The sequence below is a fragment of the Triturus cristatus genome, chromosome 1_2 (genome assembly GCF_964204655.1).
Source record: "Triturus cristatus chromosome 1_2, aTriCri1.1, whole genome shotgun sequence".
In the NCBI taxonomy this organism is placed as follows: Eukaryota; Metazoa; Chordata; class Amphibia; order Caudata; family Salamandridae; genus Triturus; species Triturus cristatus.
Genome location: NC_140580.1, coordinates 282,951,264 through 282,971,774, shown reverse-complemented (window position 1 = coordinate 282,971,774; position 20,511 = coordinate 282,951,264). Strand labels below are relative to the sequence as shown.

General features: G+C 40.1%; 1 protein-coding gene across 2 annotated transcripts in view; it reads left to right on the top strand.

Annotated features, from left to right (window-relative positions):
* The window catches only part of WASHC2C (WASH complex subunit 2C), a 664,131-nt gene extending 643,926 nt beyond the window's left edge, over positions 1-20,205 (top strand). For both annotated transcript variants that reach the window (XM_085603767.1, XM_085603764.1), the window contains one exon: positions 19,476-20,205. In XM_085603767.1, coding sequence (XP_085459893.1) covers positions 19,476-19,615 — 140 coding nt within the window. In that variant the 3' untranslated portion in view covers positions 19,616-20,205. The remainder of the gene's footprint in view (positions 1-19,475) is intronic.
* The last annotated feature ends 306 nt before the right edge of the window (positions 20,206-20,511 follow it).

Here is a 20,511-nt window from a genome sequence, read left to right as displayed (position 1 = left end):
CCCATGCACATGTCCAGTCACCCAGCCAGTACCCTATACTTATCCAATCACTCCACCAAAACCCAAGTACTTGTAAATTCACCATATACTCTCCTTGCAGTGCTCAATTCTTCCAGTCACTACCCATGCACTCATGCAATGCCTCACGCCCTAACACATGCACTGCTACAATAACACGTGCACTATCCATGTAGTTGTCTAACTATCTACACGCTACTCATTCACACCTTCATTTACCCAGGTACTACCCATGCAGTCCAGCAAACACAGTCACTTTCCATGCACACCTCCAGTCACCCAGCCAGTACCCTATACTTATCCAATCACTCCGCCAAAACCCAAGCCCTTGCAAATTCACCGTACACTCTCCTTGCAGTACTCTAATCATCCAGTCACTACCCATGTACTCATGCAATCCCTCACGCCCTAATACATACACTGCTACAATAACGTGCACTATCAATGCAGTCTTCTAACCATCAACATGCTACTCATTCATACCTTCATTTACCCAGGTACTACTCATGCAGTCCAGCAGACACACTGTCACTGCCCATGCACACATCCACTCACCCACATGCACTGCTACAATAACATGTGCACTATCCATGCAGTCCATACTCTCATGCAATCACTCCGGTAATTTTTCTTTTTTTAACCAGTAGGTGTGGTTCCGTAAGAACCGTTTTCTGGGGTGTCTTTTAAACAATTTATTTTTTATTTTTCTAACCTTTTTTAGTTTTTTTGTGTGTTTTTTATTTTAAAACAAGAGAAAAAAAGAAGATCAGGTAATGATCTGTTGAACAAAAACAAAAGAGCATTAAAAAATTAACATTTGTGTGCTTTAAGGGCAGCTGAAATAACATCTATGCACTACTCGCCAAAACAGAGTTCAGTGGTGCACATAGTGCAACTAATAGAGGCATTTTGAAATTCTGGCATAATGTGTGGCCTTGATGTTGATGGCATTTGTCCAGAGTTTGATGGAGAACTGGGGTCTTCAACAGCAGCAGCATTCAATTGTCGCTTGCTTTCCTCTCTAGCAAGGTGCCCTGGGTGGATGGTCTCCAAATGCTTTTTCATGCTGCTTCTTCCACAAGAGTACTTTTTGTCAGACCCTCTGGACAGTACTCTTTTGCAAATGATGCACGTGACTTTGGTAGCATTCACCTTTTTCGCTCCCTTGGGAACACTAAAAAAGGCCCACACAATGCTCTCCTTTCTCTTCCTCTTCTCCTGCAGTCTCTCTTTTCCTCTTGCAATGCAACTTCATTCATTTCAGCAAAATTTGAAGCCATACTTGGTTTCAAAATAAAGAAACACACAAAAAAAGTAACACTATGAAGACAATAAACAAACAAGTCTTCTCTCAATGAAAGTCAAAGAATAAGGGAAATATCATAAGGATGGATCCTCCCTCTCTCATAATTACATTGATTTAAACCAATCAGATTCCTTTTTTCTCTTGCTGATATGAAGTCGCGTAGAGTGCGCGCACCGGTCACGCACCCGTCGCGGACCCGCGAAACATATATATCGTTATATACTATAAATAGAAATTTCTATAAACCTTTAATAAGTATATTAGCAAAACTGTTCAGTATAATATCATATTCTAACTTTCTCTAGTAATTTTTTCAACTTTAAAATTATGCCGAATTCGCGACTTCGGCACGATGTCGGCACGATCGCGGCGCGACCCTGGAAACACGTGCGTGGAGAGTTTGCGCACAGTACGCGCCTACACCGCGATTTTCGAATTTTTACTTTCATCAAAATTATCTTACAAATAATACTTTTAAAATAATTTATAATTAATTTAGACAAACACTCAAACTAAAAGTTTTATTTATAATTAACAAATTCCGGCAAAGTCGTGACACCAGCGCAAATTTTCAAAATGGCTACCTTAATGCGCGTAGCCATCGTGCAGGATGCGTGAAGGGGCGCAACTATTGTGTGATATAAAAAAAAATGTATATCGTTTTTCAAATTAAAGGTTCTCAATTGAAAAAATATATATATATATATATTCACTGAAAAATATATAGGTTTCAGGCCCGTTATAGTTAGGAATTAGCATTTAAAACTTCGAAATTCACTGAAAAAACCATAGGTTTCAGGCCCATTATAGTTAGGAATCACCATTTTAAAAACCTTTGAAATTCACTGAAAAAAACATAGGTTTCAGGCCCGTTATAGGTAGAAATTAGCCTTTAAAAAAACCTTATAAATACACTGAAAAAAACCATAGGTTTCAGGGGCGTTATAGGTAGTTGGACATTTCACTCGTAGAAAACCCATGGATTCCCCCGTTATTGTTAGTTCAGCTAACTATAACTTGCGCCCCCGCAATGCACAGCTGATGACGTCACATATTACATCACTCATGACATGGTCAGTGATATCACTGAAGACATCACTGATGACATCTCAAATGACATCACTGATGACATCATCCAGTGACTGTGTGTTTCTGTAAAGTTTGAATATGTTTAATATATATAGGGAAAGGCGTATTGAAGAATGAGTGGGTGTGTAAGTGTCTGAATGGATTATTTAGTAGGTTCCTGACTGACTCTATAAGTGAGTGATTAACTGTATCTTACTGAATGCATGGGTTAGTGACTAAACTGTGTGAATGTCTGTATCCGTCTGTCTGTTGGTGTGTAAGCGGGTGCATGGGTTTGTGAATAGCTACATGACTGTCTATATGGGTTATTGATTGGATGTCTGAGTATCTGTATGGGTGCCTGAGTGTTTGTGTGGGTGGGGTGTGTGTGACTCTGTGCATAGATGTGTGAGTGGGTGATTCACTGGGTGCATGATTTCTAGAGTGCATCTGTGATGGACTGTATGGGTGGGTGAGTGTGTGTATGGGTGTGTTAGTGAGTGAATGTATATCTCAGTGGTACATGTGTGAGTAACTACATAGGTGAAAGGCAGTATATATGTGTGTTGGAGTATATAAATGGCTATAAGTGAGAGTCTGTGATTGTGAGAGTGGCTGTATGGATGAGTGTGTGCTTGTATCAGTGATTGTATAGGAGCGTAAAAATGTGCTAGTATTTGTATGAGTGATTGAGCTGGTGTGTGTATAACTGTATAGGTGAGTAAATGGCAGTGTGATTAATTATTTGCATGACTGACTAGGTGTGTGAGTACCTCTATAGATGAGTGGTGGTGTGTGAGTGTCTATATAGGTGTATGAGTGCATATGATAGTCCTGTACTGATTGACCATAAGTATGAGTGACTGTACGGGTGAATGAGTGGATGTGTGTGTAAACCTAAGAATCAGTGAGTGTGTATGTAGTTATTGCTGTTGGAGTGTCTATGGTTTTGAGAATGGCAGTCTGTAAGTTAGAGTGGGTGTATAAAAAGGTTATGTTAGGATGTGAGAAGAGGCATCAAATTATCACGTGGATGATGTCATCAGTGATGTCATCAGTGATGTAATCTGAGATGTCATCATTGATGTCACTGACCATGTCATGAGTGATGTAATATGTGAGGTCATCAGCTGTGCATTGCGGGGGCGCGAGTTATAGTTAGCTGAACTAACTATAACGGGGGAATTTCATGGGTTTTGTATGAGTGAAATGTCCAACTAACTATAACGCCCCTGAAACCTATGTGTTTTTCAGTGAATTTGTAAGGTTTTTTAAAAGGCTTATTTTTAACTATAACGGGCCTGAAACCTATGTTTTTTTTCAGTGAATATATATATATATATATTCACTAAAGAAAACATAGGTTTCACACACGTTATAGTTAGGAATTAGCATTTAAAAAAACCTTGCAAATTCACTGAAAAAACCATAGGTTTCACACACGTTATAGTTAGGAATTAGCATTTAAAAAACCTTGCAAATTCACTGAAAAAAACATAGGTTTCACACACGTTATAGTTAGGAATTAGCATTTAAAAAACCTTGCAAATTCACTGAAAAAAACATAGGTTTCACACACGTTATAGTTAGGAATTAGCATTTAAAAAACCTTGCAAATTCACTGAAAAAAACATAGGTTTCACACATGTTATAGTTAGCTGGACATTTCACTCGTACAAAACCATTGAAATTCCCCCGTTATAGTTAGTTCAGCTAACTATAACTCGCGCGACCGCAATCCACTGCTGATGACGTCACATATCACATCACTCATGACATGGTCAGTTCAAAGTTTATATTAGGATAAGAGGAGGTCTGCCACTCTTACACAAGGATGATGTCATCAGTGATGTCATCAGTGATGTCATTTGAGTGTCATCAGTGATGTCATGAGTGATGTCACTGACCATGTCATGAGTGATGTAATATGTGACGTCATCAGCAGTGGATTGCAGTCGCGCGAGTTATAGTTAGCTGAACTAACTATAACGGGGGAATTTCAACGGTTTTGTACGAGTGAAATGTCCAGCTAACTATAACATGTGTGAAACCTATGGTTTTTTCAGTGAATTTGCAAGGTTTTTTAAATGCTAATTCCTAACTATAACGTGTGTGAAACCTATGGTTTTTTTATTGAATTTGCAAGGTTTTTTCAATGCTAATTTCTAACTAGAACGTGTGTGAAACCTATGGTTTTATTAGTGAATTTGTAAGGTTTTTTAAATGCTAATTTATGTATGTATTATTATATTTTTTATATATTTATTTTACAATAAACTACCTATGTATATAGTTATAGATTGACTGTATCCTGTAATATGGAATAGCTCAGCTCTTTTTTTTTTAATTTGGATAAAGTTGAACAGCACAGTTTAAAATGTTTTTTTTTTTTAAGGGTTTTTCACGGTGCGCGCACCTCTGTGAGCGCACCGTGCGTGCACCGCGCAATATTTATAATTTTTTTTTTTTTTTTGGGGACCATAGGGGTCTTTCATGGTCCCCCTGAGAAGGCCTAGGGGGTCAAGGACTCTCTACCCTGCCCCCTTTTCACGTTCTCCACTTGTGTTTTTAGCTCTCTTCTGCCTCTAAAACTCAAAATGACGGCTGGGGGTGCGCGCACCGTGCGAGCACCCCGCGATTTTTTTTTCACCCTTCAGGGTCCTTCAGGGACCCCCTGACAAAGGCTAGGGGGTCAGGAACTCTCTACCCTGCCCCCTTTTCACGTTCTCCACCTTTCTTTTTCACTGTCACACACAAAATGGCGTCCGATACTTCCTGATTTCGACAGATTGGAATGTTGACTGACATCTAACCACCAATCAGAATTACGGACATTTGGTGCGCGCACGGTGCGCGCATATAGATATTTATGTACTTTTAACTGCAATTTTCTCAGGAACTACTGAACAGATTGACACCATATATGCAAAATGCACATGCCTGACCTGAGGACTACCTCTTTGCCATATTTCAAGTAATTCTGTTCAGCCGTTCGGGCTGTACCTTTGACTAAAGGTCCTATGGGAAAATGCATGGGGAAAACATGTTTTGGGACCCCCCTTTTTTCTCAGCCCCCGCTTGACGAATCACCCCGAGACTTTCAGGGTAGGAGCTGAGTGGAGCGCCCCATTAGTTTTGAAAATTTCACGAAGATAAGTCAACCGGCGCCAAAGTTATTCAAAATAGAATTTTCAGATTTCCTCTGGGAACTCGGTCCTAACAATAACTGTCTACTGGCGACTGCCAGTAGATAAAATATATATATATATATATATATATATATATTCACTGAAAAAGCCATAGGTTTCAGACATGTTATAGTTAGTTGGACATTTCACTCGTACAAAACCATAGAAATTCCCCTGTTATAGTTAGTCCAGCTAGTAATGCACTGCTGATGACATCACATATTACATCATTCATGACATGGTCAGTGACATCACTGATGACATCTCAAATGACATCACTGATGACATCATCCATGTGAAAATCTGATGCACCTCCTCACACTCTAATATAACCTTTGATACATCCACTCTAAAATATAGAGTATCATTTTCAAAACCATCGACACACCAAAACCAGTTACTACATATGCACTCACGGATTCCTAGGTCTAGACGCACATCCACTCATTCACCCATACAGTCCCTCATACATGCAGTCACTCATGAATACAACACTATCATATGCACTCATACACCTATACAGACACTCACACAGTGCCAATCATTCATGGAGTTACTCACACACCTAGTCAGTCATGCAAAGAATCAATCATACTTCCATTTACTGACGTATAGAGTTATACACACAACAGATCACTTATTCAAACAGAAACAAACACATAATTACTCTCTTATACAATCACTGATACAAGTAAACACTCATCTATACAGCCGCTCTCACAATCACTGACTTTCACATATAATCATTTATATACTCCAACTCTCACATACACTGCCTTTTACATATGTAGTTACTTGGACATGTACCACTGAGACATTCATTCACTCAGTAACACACCCATATACACACACTGACCCACCCATACAGCTGTTTCCACACGCACTATTGAACCCATATAGCCAGTGAATCAATCACTCAAACATGTATGCACAGAGTCACACACCTCCCATGCACCCACACACACACAATCAGGCACCCATACAAAAACTCTGGCAACCAATCAATAACCCATCTAGACACTCATATAGCTACTAACCAACCCATGGAGCAGCTTATACAACAGCAGACAGACTGATACAGACATTCACACAGTTTAGTCACTAAACCATGCATTCAATAAGACACAGGTAATAACTCACTTAAACAGTCAGTGATGTACCTACTAAATCCTCCATCCAGACACTTATACCTCCACTCATTCTTCAATACACCTTGGCATATATATAAAACATTTAAACTTTATAGAAATACAGTCACTGGATGATGTCATCAGTGATGTCATCAGTGATGTCACTGACCATGTCATGAATGATGTAATATGTGACGTCATCAGCAGTGCATTGCGGGGGCGTGAGTTATAGTTAGCTGAACTAACTATAAGAGGGGAATTTCTATGGTTTTGTACGAGTGAAATGTCCAACTAACTAGAACATGTCTGAAACCTATGGTTTTTTCAGTGAATTTCTAAGGTTTTTTAAATGCAAATTTTTTTCAGTGAATATATATATATATCTATATATATTACCTACTGGCGGTCGCCAGTAGGTAGTTATAGTTAGGACCCTGTTTCCATAGGAAATCCGCAACATTCTATTTGGAATAACTTTGGCGCCGGTCGACGAATCCTCGCGAAGTTTTCAAAATAGGTGGGGCGCTACGCTCCGCTCCTACCCTGAAAGTCTCGGGGGGATTCGTCAAGCGGGGGCTGAGAAAAAAGGGGGGTCCCAAAACGCGTTTTTCCCATGCATTTTTCCATAGGACCTTTAGACACAGCTACAGCCCGAACGGCTGAACAGAGTTACTTGAAATTTGGCAGAGAGGTAGTCCTCAGGTCAAGGAAGTGCCTTTTGTAGGTCTGGTGTAAATCTGTTCAGTAGTTCCTGAGAAAATAGCATTTAAATCAATATATATATCTGTGGCAGCTTACGGTGCGCTTACCGTGCGCTTACGGTAAGCTTACCGTACGCGTACGGTGACGTGCGCGAGCGCAATTCTGATTGGCTGTTAGATCTTAGTAAACATTCGAATCGGTCGAAACCAGGAAGCGGCGGCCGCCATTTTCTCTCTCGCACTCTGAGGGGGGGAGGAAAAACAAAGGGAAAAAACATATAAAGGAGCTGTTTAGACCGCTCCTAAGCACCTAGCCTTGATGAAGGTGTCCCCAAAGAACCCCCAAGGCCAAAAAGTCAATATTCATTTTTTTCGAAAAATCGGCGATTACGCTTACCGTACGCGTACGGTAAAAAATATAAAAAAAAAAAAAATTAACAATACTCTCCCCACCCCGTGTGCAAATGGGTGCCGAAGGGCACCATTTGCGCATGGCATATGTATGCAATGAAAATGTAAAAGTTTACCTTGCACAACGAAGCGCGTAATATGCCCTCCATGTGCGCACGGTGCGCGAAGCGCATCGTGCGTACATGGCCCATCCAGCGTAACGTGGGCACGCGGAGCGCAATCCTCTGCTGATGACATATGTGTCTTTATGAAAAAAAAATATTTGTAATATATGTATAGCTAAAATTTAATGGAAGAAGACTTGGGCAAATAAGTGTCTAAATACAGTATTCGCATCAGCAGAGGATTGCGGTCGCGTGAGTTATAGTTGCCTGCACTAACTATAACGGGGTAATTTCATAGGTTTTTTATCAGTAAAATGTCCAGCTAACTATAACATGTGTGAAACCTATGGTTTTTTCAGTGAATATATATATATATATATATATTCACTGAAAAAACCATAGGTTTCACACATGTTATAGTTAGCGGAAATTTTACTGATAAAAAACCAATGAAATTCCCTCGTTATAGTTAGTGCAGGCAACTATAACTCACGCGACCGCAATCCTCTGCTGATGCTAATACTGTATTTAGACACTTATTTGCCCATGTCTTCTTCCATAAATTTTTAGCTATAGATATATTACAAATATTTTTTTTTCATAAAGACACATATGTCATCAGCAGAAGATTGCGGTCGCGTGAGTTATAGTTGCCTGCACTAACTATAACGGGGGAATTTCATTGGTTTTTTATCAGTAAAATTTCCGCTAACTATAACATGTGTGAAACCTATGGTTTTTTCAGTGAATTTGCAAGGTTTTTTAAATGCTAATTCCTAACTATAACGTGTGTGAAACCTATGGTTTTTTCAGTGAATTTGTACGGTTTTTTAAATGCTAAGTTACTTTACGCCATTCGTGGCGTGCGCGCCCACTTAACGCAGTTCGTTCCGTGTGCGCGGTGCGCTTCGCGCACCGCGCGCCCACTTTACGCAGTTAGTGCCGTGCACGCACGGTGGGCACGCGGTGCGCTATGCGCACCGCGTGCCCACGTTACGCTAGATGGGCCATGTACGCACGATGCGCTTCGCGCACCGTGCGCACATGGAGGACATATGATGCACTTCGTTTTGAAAGGTAATATTTTAATTTTTCACACATGTTATAAGCCATGCACAAATGGTGCCCTTCGGGCACCATTTGCACACGGGGTGGGGAGAGTGTGGATAATTTTTTTTTTTATATATATTTTTTTACCGTACGCGTACGGTAAGCGTAATCGGCGAAATTAGCGAAAAAATAAAAATTCCGTTTTTGGCCTTGGGGGATCTTTGGGGACTCCCTCAACATGGCTAGGTGTTTTGGAGCTGTCCAAACAGCCCCTTTACATGTTTTTGTGCTTTGTATTTTAATCCACACTCTCAGTGCGAGAGAGAAAATGGCGGCTGCCGCTTCCTGGTTTCGCCCAATTCGATTGTTTACTAAGATCTAAGAGCCAATCAGAATCGCGCTCGCGCACGCCACCTTACGCGTACGGTAAGCGTACCGTAAGCGCACCGTAAGCTGGCTCAGATATATATATTGATTTAAAGGCTATTTTCTCAGAATCTACTGAACAGATTTACACCAAACCTACAAAAGGCACTTCCTTGACCTGAGGACTACCTCTCTGCCAAATTTCTAGTAATTCTGTTCAGCCGTTCGGGCTGTAGCTGTGTCTAAAGGTCCTATGGAAAAATGCATGGGAAAAACGCGTTTTGGGACCCCCCTTTTATCTCAGCCCCCGCTTGACGAATCCCCCCGAGACTTTCAGGGTAGGAGCGGAGCGTAGCGCCCCACCTATTTTGAAAAATTCGCGAGGATTCATCGACCGGCGCCAAAGTTATTCAAAATAGAATGTTGCGGATTTCCTATGGAAACGTGGTCCTAACTATAACTACCTACTGGCGACCGCCAGTAGGTAATATATATATATATATATATATATATATATATATATATATATATATATATATATATATATTCATTGGAGAAAAAAAAGGTTTTAGGGGTGTTAAAGTTAGCTGGACATTTCACTCGAACACAACCATTGAAATTCCTCCAATTTAATTAGTTGTACTAACTACATCTCGCACGCCCGCAATCCACTGCTGATGATGTCACATATTACATCATTCATGACATGGTCAGCAACATCACTGAAGACATCTCAAATGACATCACTGATGACATCACTGATGACATCATCCAGAGAATGTGGTTTGGTTCGTTATTTAAATATGTATTATATATATATAGCAATTTGCATTGAAGAATGAGTGGATATATAAATATAAATATCTGGATGGAGGATTTAGTAGCAGTGTGATTGACTGTTTACTTGACTAATTTATAGTGTCTCACTAAATATATTGGATAGTGACTAAACTGTGTGAATATCTGTATCACTTTGTCAGTTGTTGTGTAAACTGCTGCACTAGTTGGTTACTAGCTACGTGAAAGTCTTCAGGCACATGCATCAAGAAAAGCTTTTGCGAGTCCTTAATTGCGAATATTAAGGAATCGCAATTAAGGACTCGCAAAAGCCTATGCATGTAGGAATCGCTATTAAAATAGCGACTCGTTAACATTCATTAATTGCGACTCACAAACTGCGATTCGCAATTAATGAATGGCTTCCCATTCATTCCTATGGGCCTCCAGGCCCATAGGAATGCATTGGAGATTGTGGGAGCAATTTGCGAGTACCAGTAGGTACTCGCAAATTGCTCCCGCAATTTCTAGGGTGCAAGGGTGTCAAAATGACACCCTATTGCACCCATGTATTTGAACTCTGCACACATTTTGCATACACACATGCTCTATAGGCATGTGTGTGCGCAACATGAAACTTAGAAAGATGCAAATAAGTGCATTTTTCTAAGTTTTAGCAAATTACCATGAAGTCCAGCTTCATGGTAATTTGCTCCCGCTAATAGCGAAATCGCTATTTTTTAAACTTTAATGCATTGCATTTAAGGAATCTCAATTAGGGATTCCTTAAATGCAATCGCTATTTAAGGAATCGCATTTTTGAGATTCCTTAAATTGCGATTTTTGCATTTGGGATGATGCATCCCAAATGCAAAAATACCGGTCGCAAAGGGGCAGATTCTGAGAATCTGCCCGTTTGCGACCGGTTTTGTGGTTGATGCATGTGCCTGTATATTATTTATTGATTAGTTAACTGAGTATTTATATGGGAGAGTGAATGTGTGTGTGGTTCGGTGGGGGGTGTGTGACTGCCCAAAGATGTGTGAATAGTTGATTCAGTAGGTATATGAAGTTAAAACTACATGTTATAACAGTTGTTTGGATGAGTGAATATCTTTATGGGTGTGGAGATGAGCAAATATATGTCTCAATGGTACATGTCCAGCAAACTAGAAAAATAAAAGCCACTGTATGTCAGTTGTGGTATATAAATAAGGATACATAAGACTCAGTGATTGTATGAGTGACTTTATGGATAACTGTATAGTTGTAATAGTGATTTTAAAACACACTAAGTATCAGCTATTATCTATATAAATAGATGAAGTGGTGTTTTTATAAGTGTATAGCTAAGTAAAAGTAAGTATGATCCATTGTTTGCATAAGTGAGTAGGATGACTTCATAAGTGATTAGGATGTGTGCTGGTGTGCAATGTCGATATAGGTGTATAAGTATATTTGATAGTGTTCTATTGATCATTGACAGCATGTATGAGTGAATCTATAGGTAAGTGATTAGATGTGTGTATAGATCTAGGAATCACTGAGTGGGTGTTTAGAAACTTGTATTGGTGTGTCAATGGTTTTAAATCTGGCACTCTATTTTACAGTGAGTGATGAAAGGTTATACTAGTGTATGATGAGGTGTACCTGATTGTCACATGGATGATGTCATCAGTGATGTCATTTGAGATGTCATCAGTGATGTCACTGACCATGTCATGAATGATGTAATATGTGACATCATCAGCAGTGGATTGCGGGCGCGCGAGATGTAGTTAGTTCAACTAACTATATCGGAGGAATTTTGATGGTTTTGTTCGAGTGAAATGTCCAGCTAACTATAACACCCCTAAAACCTATTGTTTTTTCAGTGAATATATATATATATATATCAGCACAAAGTCCTGTAGTAACTGCAACCAGCAAGGGCACAGACCACAGTTGCATGTGAAATCCAGTGTTTATTACATGCCAAGAATGGTCCACATAACGCGTTTTGGCCGCCGACCTGCGGCCTTGATCACATAGCCACGCTACGTACAAATAACAGTTTAAATAGGCAGGTAAGTGAGAGACGTTGCAATATGCAGTAAAACTGACAAAGTGCTGGTGCTTTACGATAATGATCAATACTGTATGACATTGACAAAGCATAAAAACTCTTTACTCTATTTTGTGACAGTTTTGAGGCAGTGACTATGTGAAAACACTGGTTTACTGTAATGCCAGGAGTAGTAGACAAGAGCAAATTGCTTCATTGCCCTTATAAATGGTAGATTTAAAACGGTTCGACCTCAGAGTTTAGTCAAACCGGGAGAAGTGACAACAGGCTCTCGAAGGCGGCGTGATGCAGAGCAAACACGGAAATGTAGATACATTATCGTATGCTAATTATAGACACGCATTCCTTGCTGATGGATAAAATGAGTCATCCAATTGAGGTATGGGGGGCGAGTGCCCAAGTGACATTAGTTACAGGCATATGAGGAGCACAATCGGGTTAGCACCCTGGGTGGGATAAAAGACGATAACTACTAAACGAGGAATGTAATTCAAGCAACAAAGTATATGGAAGCAAAATAAAACAAATAGCATCACGATTTCCTCGGTATTAAGTTCATACCGAGAAAGAAAAAGGTGAGAGATATAAAAAAAAAAAAAAAAAAAAAAAAAATTAATAAAAAGGGCATCGACAGTGTATGTCAGACTCTCAATATACAGCTACTCGGGACTATAAGAAGTGTGACGCCGCAAGTAATAACCCATAGGTATTACTTGCATGTGGCCATGTCTAGTCTGTGTAGCAAGGAAGTGCCTCATTAGCTGCCGTAAATAGTGGCAAGTGAATTGGTGATAAGTGGTGCAACATAGTATATTGTGACAATAGTGTGTGATGCGATGTCTAAACAAATGTAACTCTAAAATAAGCATATGTAATGCAATAGGTCTTGCATTTACAAGAGTTTGAGCTATTGGCATTATAAATGACAATGCCTTTTATTTATGTGTTGTTTTTAAAACAGATACATTAAAGGCATTGTCATTTACAATGCCAATAGCTTAAACTCTCACATGCGAGACCTATTGCATTGCAATGCGCGCTATAAAACATTTTTTAAAGCGTTAGGAGAGTGTCCGACAAGGCTATTTGAGAAAATAGAGGCTATAATTAAAGCCTACCAAGTAAAAACATGCGTAACAGAGGGTGTTGCCATGGGAGGTTACAAAATGAGACAAGGCAGTACTAAGGAGGGACTACTAAGCCTTTTGACTAATGAACAGCCACAGTTTATAGTGGACTTTGACACAAGCTAATGAACAATAAGGGTGGAGAGTGGTTGGAGCTTCAAGTCCTTACCTCAATACAGAATGCCTCGCCGCGCATGCGCTGCCCAGGTTCGACCTAAAAAACGACCTTATTAAAATTGCATAAAGCATACATATATGGAAACCCAACAGAACAGCTGGTATGCAAGTGTTAAAAGGATTAATCCCCAAAATACAAATAATTAAAACGTATAGTCACTTCTGGAAATTGAAAGTACTTATTAAAAGATTTTAAAAAATTATACTGAGCTTCCCATGGATCTGTAAATAAAGTGGACATGCTTTGATTAATTGTCACATTGTCCTCATGAAGCGAATACCTTGTGTTTTAACTGGACTTTGTGGCATTAATCCTGGTCACAAAAATACGGGTACCCACAATGGGTTGTTAACACTTGTTCCTGAAAATCCACTAGTCACTTTATTTACTTGGAGTATGAAACACAGAACCTAAAACTAGCTGCCAGTTGTCAATGCAAAAATTGACAATTAGTAATCTGCACAGAACATTTTAAAGCTTTTCTCTCTTAACCACACCAAAAAAACATGTCCCCCTGACAATTCGCTGAATGCAACTTACGTTCACTTTTATCCATCTCTCTGACTGCCAGGACCAGATATTTGTTCAGCCGACAAACAGGTTGGAAGCCTGCACCTTGCAGACTCCTCCAGCAATGCTGATTTGGTTGTTCGTACACCAAGTATGAGGCAGCAAGAGCATAGAGGATTTCTGCACAGATTAAGCAGGCAGGGACATAAACATATCATGTGTTCTAATGACTCGTTGAGACAGCAGCACCTTCTGCAGCATATTCACTTGTGAGGCTTCTGCTTTGACCATGTTTCAGCGATGCCAGTGGGACCATTGGAAATCTCAGCCTCACAACTTTGACTCGGGTCTCATGTTTCAGGCTCAATCCCATGAACCAGAGTAAAATGTGGAGCAAACAGGTTTCAGACCATTTTTACTATTTATACAATATGACATTGATACAATAATAGCACTTCACCTTTCAAATGCACTTAAAGAAAAAACACTGCCTTTCCTTTTAATAAAATTATAAACAGAATGGTCCAAAATTACTTTGTTTTTTACTCTATAAAGGATTTTAATTTAATTAATCTCTTTCTGTTAAAATCTTGGTGACTTCCTAATAATAATCAAGATCGTGTGTTGCAGTTGATTTCATAGCCTGTTTTCCTGTTTTTGTATGGTACAAAATTATGTAAGTGACATAAACGGGAGCAAAAGCTGTTTGGTCCATTCCATACAACACAAGTAGCAAAAATGTGCACATGGATTTGCCCTGTATTTTTCTGCACTAGTGCAATGATTCTGTGATATGGTGTCAGCTCTCAGCTGAATTCACATATTATATTCCGATAGCGTGAAACACTACCTTTTCATCCCAGTGCCCTTAAGAGAAAAATATAGATGAAAATAAATAAAATGAGATAAAGAAACAAGTAGCCAAATAAATATAGAGCCAGAGAAAAAAAGGCACATAAAAACAAAATACTAGAAATAATCAGGCATATACAAGGAAAGAGACACATAAAGAAGCAGCAAGAGGAAAGGATAGAGAGGGCATGGAAAATGAGGTATGTGTTTATGTGTGTGTGTGTGTGGATAAAGGGAGAGAGAAAGCAAAACGAGTTTGAGCTATTGACATTGCAAATGACAATGCCTTTTATTTATTTTTTCGTTTTCAAAACATAAATCATTTACAATACCAATAGCTTAAACTCGCGTAAATGCTTGTTGAAACTAAGGTATGAGAAGGAGGAGTAATGTTGCCCAGGGGCACACGTGAGGCTCTACTGTGAGTGAGCCGAGATCATAACTCATGTGTTTGATTCGACCGCCCATAATTAACCCCCTGTAAACACAAACAAGCGCTTCCGTAAACTGTTATGCACCCATACACATGCTACTGTGGTTAATATGTCTCTATTGACTTTTGGTTTTGGAAGATATGAGAATTCGGGAGCACAGACAAAAACGGAGGTAGCACTTCAAGAAAACAAGTTAATAACAAAAGAAAACAAAACAATGCACAAAGTAACAATCTTAAGAACATAAATAATGCAACTCATCACGTAAAGTGATGAATGAAGCAAAGAGTTAACAGATCCTTGCAGACCCCACTCGATCTCCCACCTGCTGGTAGCCTGAAGCATGGGTCGAAAGAGCGCATCCACCCACCCATCCTCCTCTTGTTTGTGCCCATGTCCCTACCCCGTCAATACCATCTGGAAACAGACAGTGTAACCACAATCAGTCCACCCGCAGAAAAGGGCAGCAACCATGAACCCGTTTACTGTGTATGTTGCCTGCATGTGCCTCGCCAGTGTGTCGGCTAATATGCTTTGTCAGTCTTCTACTGGTGCCTGTCAGTGCAACCATGAGTGCCCGGCCGCGGCATGCATGGACAGAGTCCTGACCAACCACGGTCTTACCTGGCCACTCTTATGCCTGGGCTCATCGACAGTGGTTGGATGCGGCCAATGTAACCAAACAGACCAACTCAGCGGTATTCAAATGCAACCCTCACTGTGTAAACCGTTTTCATGCGCAAGCGCCTAGAAGCAACTGAGTTTTGCATTGTGCACGGTGTTAGAAAAATAAACATAACTATGAGAACTGGCCTAGGGCTGAGTCACCACACAGGTTTAAACGACCTTTTTAGTTAGACAACACCTGTTATTTAAGCGCTAGAAGGCCACTGTAGTTCAAGTGTCCTCTATGTAAATAGTGAATAAATATGACGTATAGAGAGTGCAGTCCGTGAGCAAGGCCAGACTTTCTGCCTGACAGTTAAGTATACACAGACTCAGAAGTGCTCCTCGAAAGGAACCAGCAGTTATGTGGTCATTATAATAATATAGAGAGCCCGTTAACCTTAATTTGCATTGTCGTTATTTCATTCATAAAGAGCATTCACCTCTCTTACTCCCCCGTATTCACCCCTCCACTACGGACACAAACACCCTACTCAGCTCCTTCTCATGCCCAGAGTTTCACCTGCGTCACATGACGGAAAGCAGGCGGTATGCCAAGCACGAATGTGGGGAAATATCATGCAACAGTCTGTGTCTCGCTTTACCCCCGAAACGCCAACCTCACATCTGTCGCCTCTGCCCTCGGGGCCACGCACCTTCGAACACGCCACTCACCACGCGCCCACTGGAGCCACTCGCTGCCACCTACCGGCCACACGCTGCCACCCACCAGCCACATGCTGACACTGCTTCCATCCAATCCATCAGTCTCCGCGGTCTGTGGCTGCGTGTTCATATAATGGCAGCATGTCTTAGAGTGCGCTGTGACTTTTTAAAAAAAAGCACTGGCAAAGAAAATAGCTTTGGTGTTTACTCCTAGCCTTTCAGCTTTTATTGCTTCTGTGTGAAATGGATCCAAAAATAAAGAAGAAGCCCGCGAGTGGTGCGCGCGCGCCACTGCGAGCCGTGTGGTTTCAATTATCGCGCCCGTGTCTGGGCACGATAATTGAAACCACATGGCTTATTGGTGTCTATTACGCGCACCAAGCGCGTAATAGACACCAATAGGCCGTTGGCGGAGCAATGCATCCGCCTTTGGCCTATTGCGTGCTGGCTTTAAAAAAAGCACGCACGCAAGGGCCAATAACGTGCAACAGAAGGAAAGACACATGCTCATGCGTGTGCCATTCCTAGGTCAGCTCCACATCCCCGTTTTTACCTACTAAATGTCTCATGCTGCTCAAGCACTGCTGCGCAGTGAAACGCTAGGTGCAAGACCTACAAATTTTATAACGAATCAAGAGACATGGTTCAAAATTTGAATTATGCTCAGAAACCCAACCGGATTTCTAGATATAGCAATAAATCCTAGATGGGAGATAGCTCCCCTAGGTGCATACAATGTCCGCATAGTGCGTGAGAGACCATAACTCCAAAGTAGATGGGGCAGGCAAAATACAGGTACATGAAAGTGTAAAAGGCACTACAGACAGAAAGTAGACAAATGTAAGAACCTGAAAACAAGATACAGCTCTTTCATGAAAAATTTGCAATAAAATAACGCAGATGTCATAACATGAAAAGGATGGTCATCATGTCTCCGCAAGTAGCGTTGAGTACTAAAGGAACGATCGGTCAGTAAATAGGAAAGACAAAAGGAGACTGCTAAAGGAAATAATGTCACAACTTGTATTACACAACTGAATAACAGCACAAGTGGAGTTACTTCAAAGATAGTTGTACCGATCATTGCTACTGCTTAACCCATAAGGGGCCTTGGTGTCAAGCTCTAAAATGTAGCGGGATTCGAGTTGCCTCAGTTTCTTTTCGCGGTTGCCTCCGCGTCTCAATGTTGATACACTATCAATCACAAAGTACTGTAGGTGATCAAGATTATTGTTGGGTATTTCTCTGAAGTGTCTAGCTACAGGGTATCTAGGGTCATTGTTAACAATTGCCCTAAGATGTTGTAGACTCGTAACATGTACTTGGAGCTTTGTGCTCCCAACGCACATGAGGTTGCAGCTGCATCGGAGGATGTAGATCGCAAAGTTAGTCCTGCATGTGTATTTGTGTTGTAGAATGATGGGCTTGTTACAGAATTTGGCAATTACTTGGATGGTGTTTATGCCAAATTTACAGGCTCTGCATGAGGTCCACTTAAAGAAGCTTTTGACATCAGAGAGCCAGTTGGATTTAAGCTTAACTTCAGGGCTACTCTTGACGAGAGCATATCTCATGGAAAAAGCTCTGCGATAGGTGACTGTCGGTCTATTGGCAATCATAGGGCCAAGAACTGGATCAGTTTGGACAATACACCAATGTCTGTTGATGATGGCCTTAATGGCCCGCTCCTCTCTGCTGTAAGTGATAATCAGACGGGTGTATACCGTGCCTTTGACTTCCTCATCAGTATTGTTGTTTTCATTGCCGTCTGATTCAATGAGAGGCTTAGGAGCTAGAAGTGTGTCTCTAGGTACTAAGATAGCCCTGGTTCTGGCTTTGTCAAGTGAGGCTGGGCTGTACCCTCTGGCTATAAAGCGAGCGTGTGCCTCTTCCTGACAGGTGTTAAGGTCAGACTCTGAGCTGCAAATTCTCCTCAACCGGAGCATCTCTCCATAGGGTATGCTAGCTATTAGGTGTTTGGGGTGATAGCTAGAGGCATGGAGTGTAGAATTCCCTGCTGTTGCCTTGCGGTGAAGATTAGAACGTAATTTACCTTTCTCAATGTATACTGTGACATCAAGGAAATCAATCTCCCTTGCATTGATGTAGGCATTGAATTCTAGGTTAGAGGTGTTGCAGTTGATAGAATTGACGAATTCACAGGCACTTTCAATGGAACCATTCCATACAACAAAGACGTCGTCAATATAGCAGAGCCAACTGACAATGTTAGTGTTCCACGTCTCACTGTGATCAACCATGAGTACCTGTACCTCCCACCAGCCAACGTGAAGGCACGCATAGCTGGGAGAAAAACAGGCACCCATGGCCACACCACGCATTTGTTGGTATACAGTTCTGTCGAATAAAAAATAGTTATTATTGAGGCACCATTCGATCATAAACAGCAGTAGATTATTGGGACGATAATGTGTAATCAGACGTACCTGTTGAAAATGTTCACATGCCCGTAGGCCATCACAGTGATTGATGCTTGTATATAGGGACGTGATGTCCATAGATATTAAGATGTCGTTTTCAGACCATTGTATACTCATAATCTTATTGAGAAAGTCACTGGCGTCATATATATATATATATATATATATATATATATATATATATATATATATATATATATATACAATATATATACAATATATACATTTGTTTATGTTATTTATGTAGAGATGTAAATTAATGGGTATTTAAACAACATTATTATTGTGGTGCCTTAGAGGTTTAAAGGATATCAATTCATGCTCCGTAAGTGTAACTGTTCTATATTCATTTTCTGTTGAGGATACTTTGAATTAAGCAAATATTTAAGATATTGTCAAAAATGTTGTTTTTTTTAGATGATATTTTCTCATCCGCAAACCAAGTGAAGACATCCAAATCCAAAGGGCGGCCTGAAAAGCCTGATTTAGAAACAAAAACTGAAAGTAATGCTTTTAGCGCATTTGATGACCCTTTAAATGTCTTCGGTGGCCAGTGAAAGTTGGAGAAATAAAACAAAGTTAAAGATATTTTTACACTTTTATATTGTTAAGAAAGTCATATCTTCATAATATCTCCCAACAAAAACTTTCAATGTGTAATATAATGTATGCCTTGGGTTAAATCAGCTCTTCTATATCAAGATGTTTATAATGTGTAGTTGACTTAAATCATGTTGTTATTGAGCAATAATGTATAAAATATTGTGAACATTTATGCTAGGTCTCACATTTCTTTGAAGAAAATACATCACCTCGGAACTTTGTAGATGAACTGGTTTCAGTAGTTGTAACAGCTCTCCAGCCATATGTTTCACATATGTCGGAACCACACAGTTGAAATTTGTATTGTCTTCGTAATGGCTCTTACAAAGTTAATAATTACTTGAATAGACATATCAACTTGAAAAATGGACTTTGGGGTGTGTATCTTAATGTGTGCACAGCTTAAGCATCTAATCATGATTAACACTAATACAAACCTGTTTCTTTTCCATCATACATGAAGGCACTATGTAAGTGTAGTGCCAGAAAAATGAATAAATGTTATCCATATTAAATAACTGAAATATTTATCATGTTCTATAAATCAAGTTGACTTTTTTATTTCTGACTTTTCCTGTGTATGTGATATGTACATTTCTTGTTGGGTGTGAAATAACAGGTTTACTTCTCCAAAAGCTGTCTTGCACAATAATCAGCATGTATGCGTTTTTTTGTCCGATCAGTCAGATGACAACAGCACTTTAACTGAAACACTTCTCTCTTTGGACATCAAATCTGAGTTAGTCAAAGCTCATTCATAGTTTTAGCCATGCTTGTGTTGCATGGTATTTATATCCTATATAAATGGCTACCTGTGGGGATCACATCGGAGTTTGTTTTTCCTGCCTCA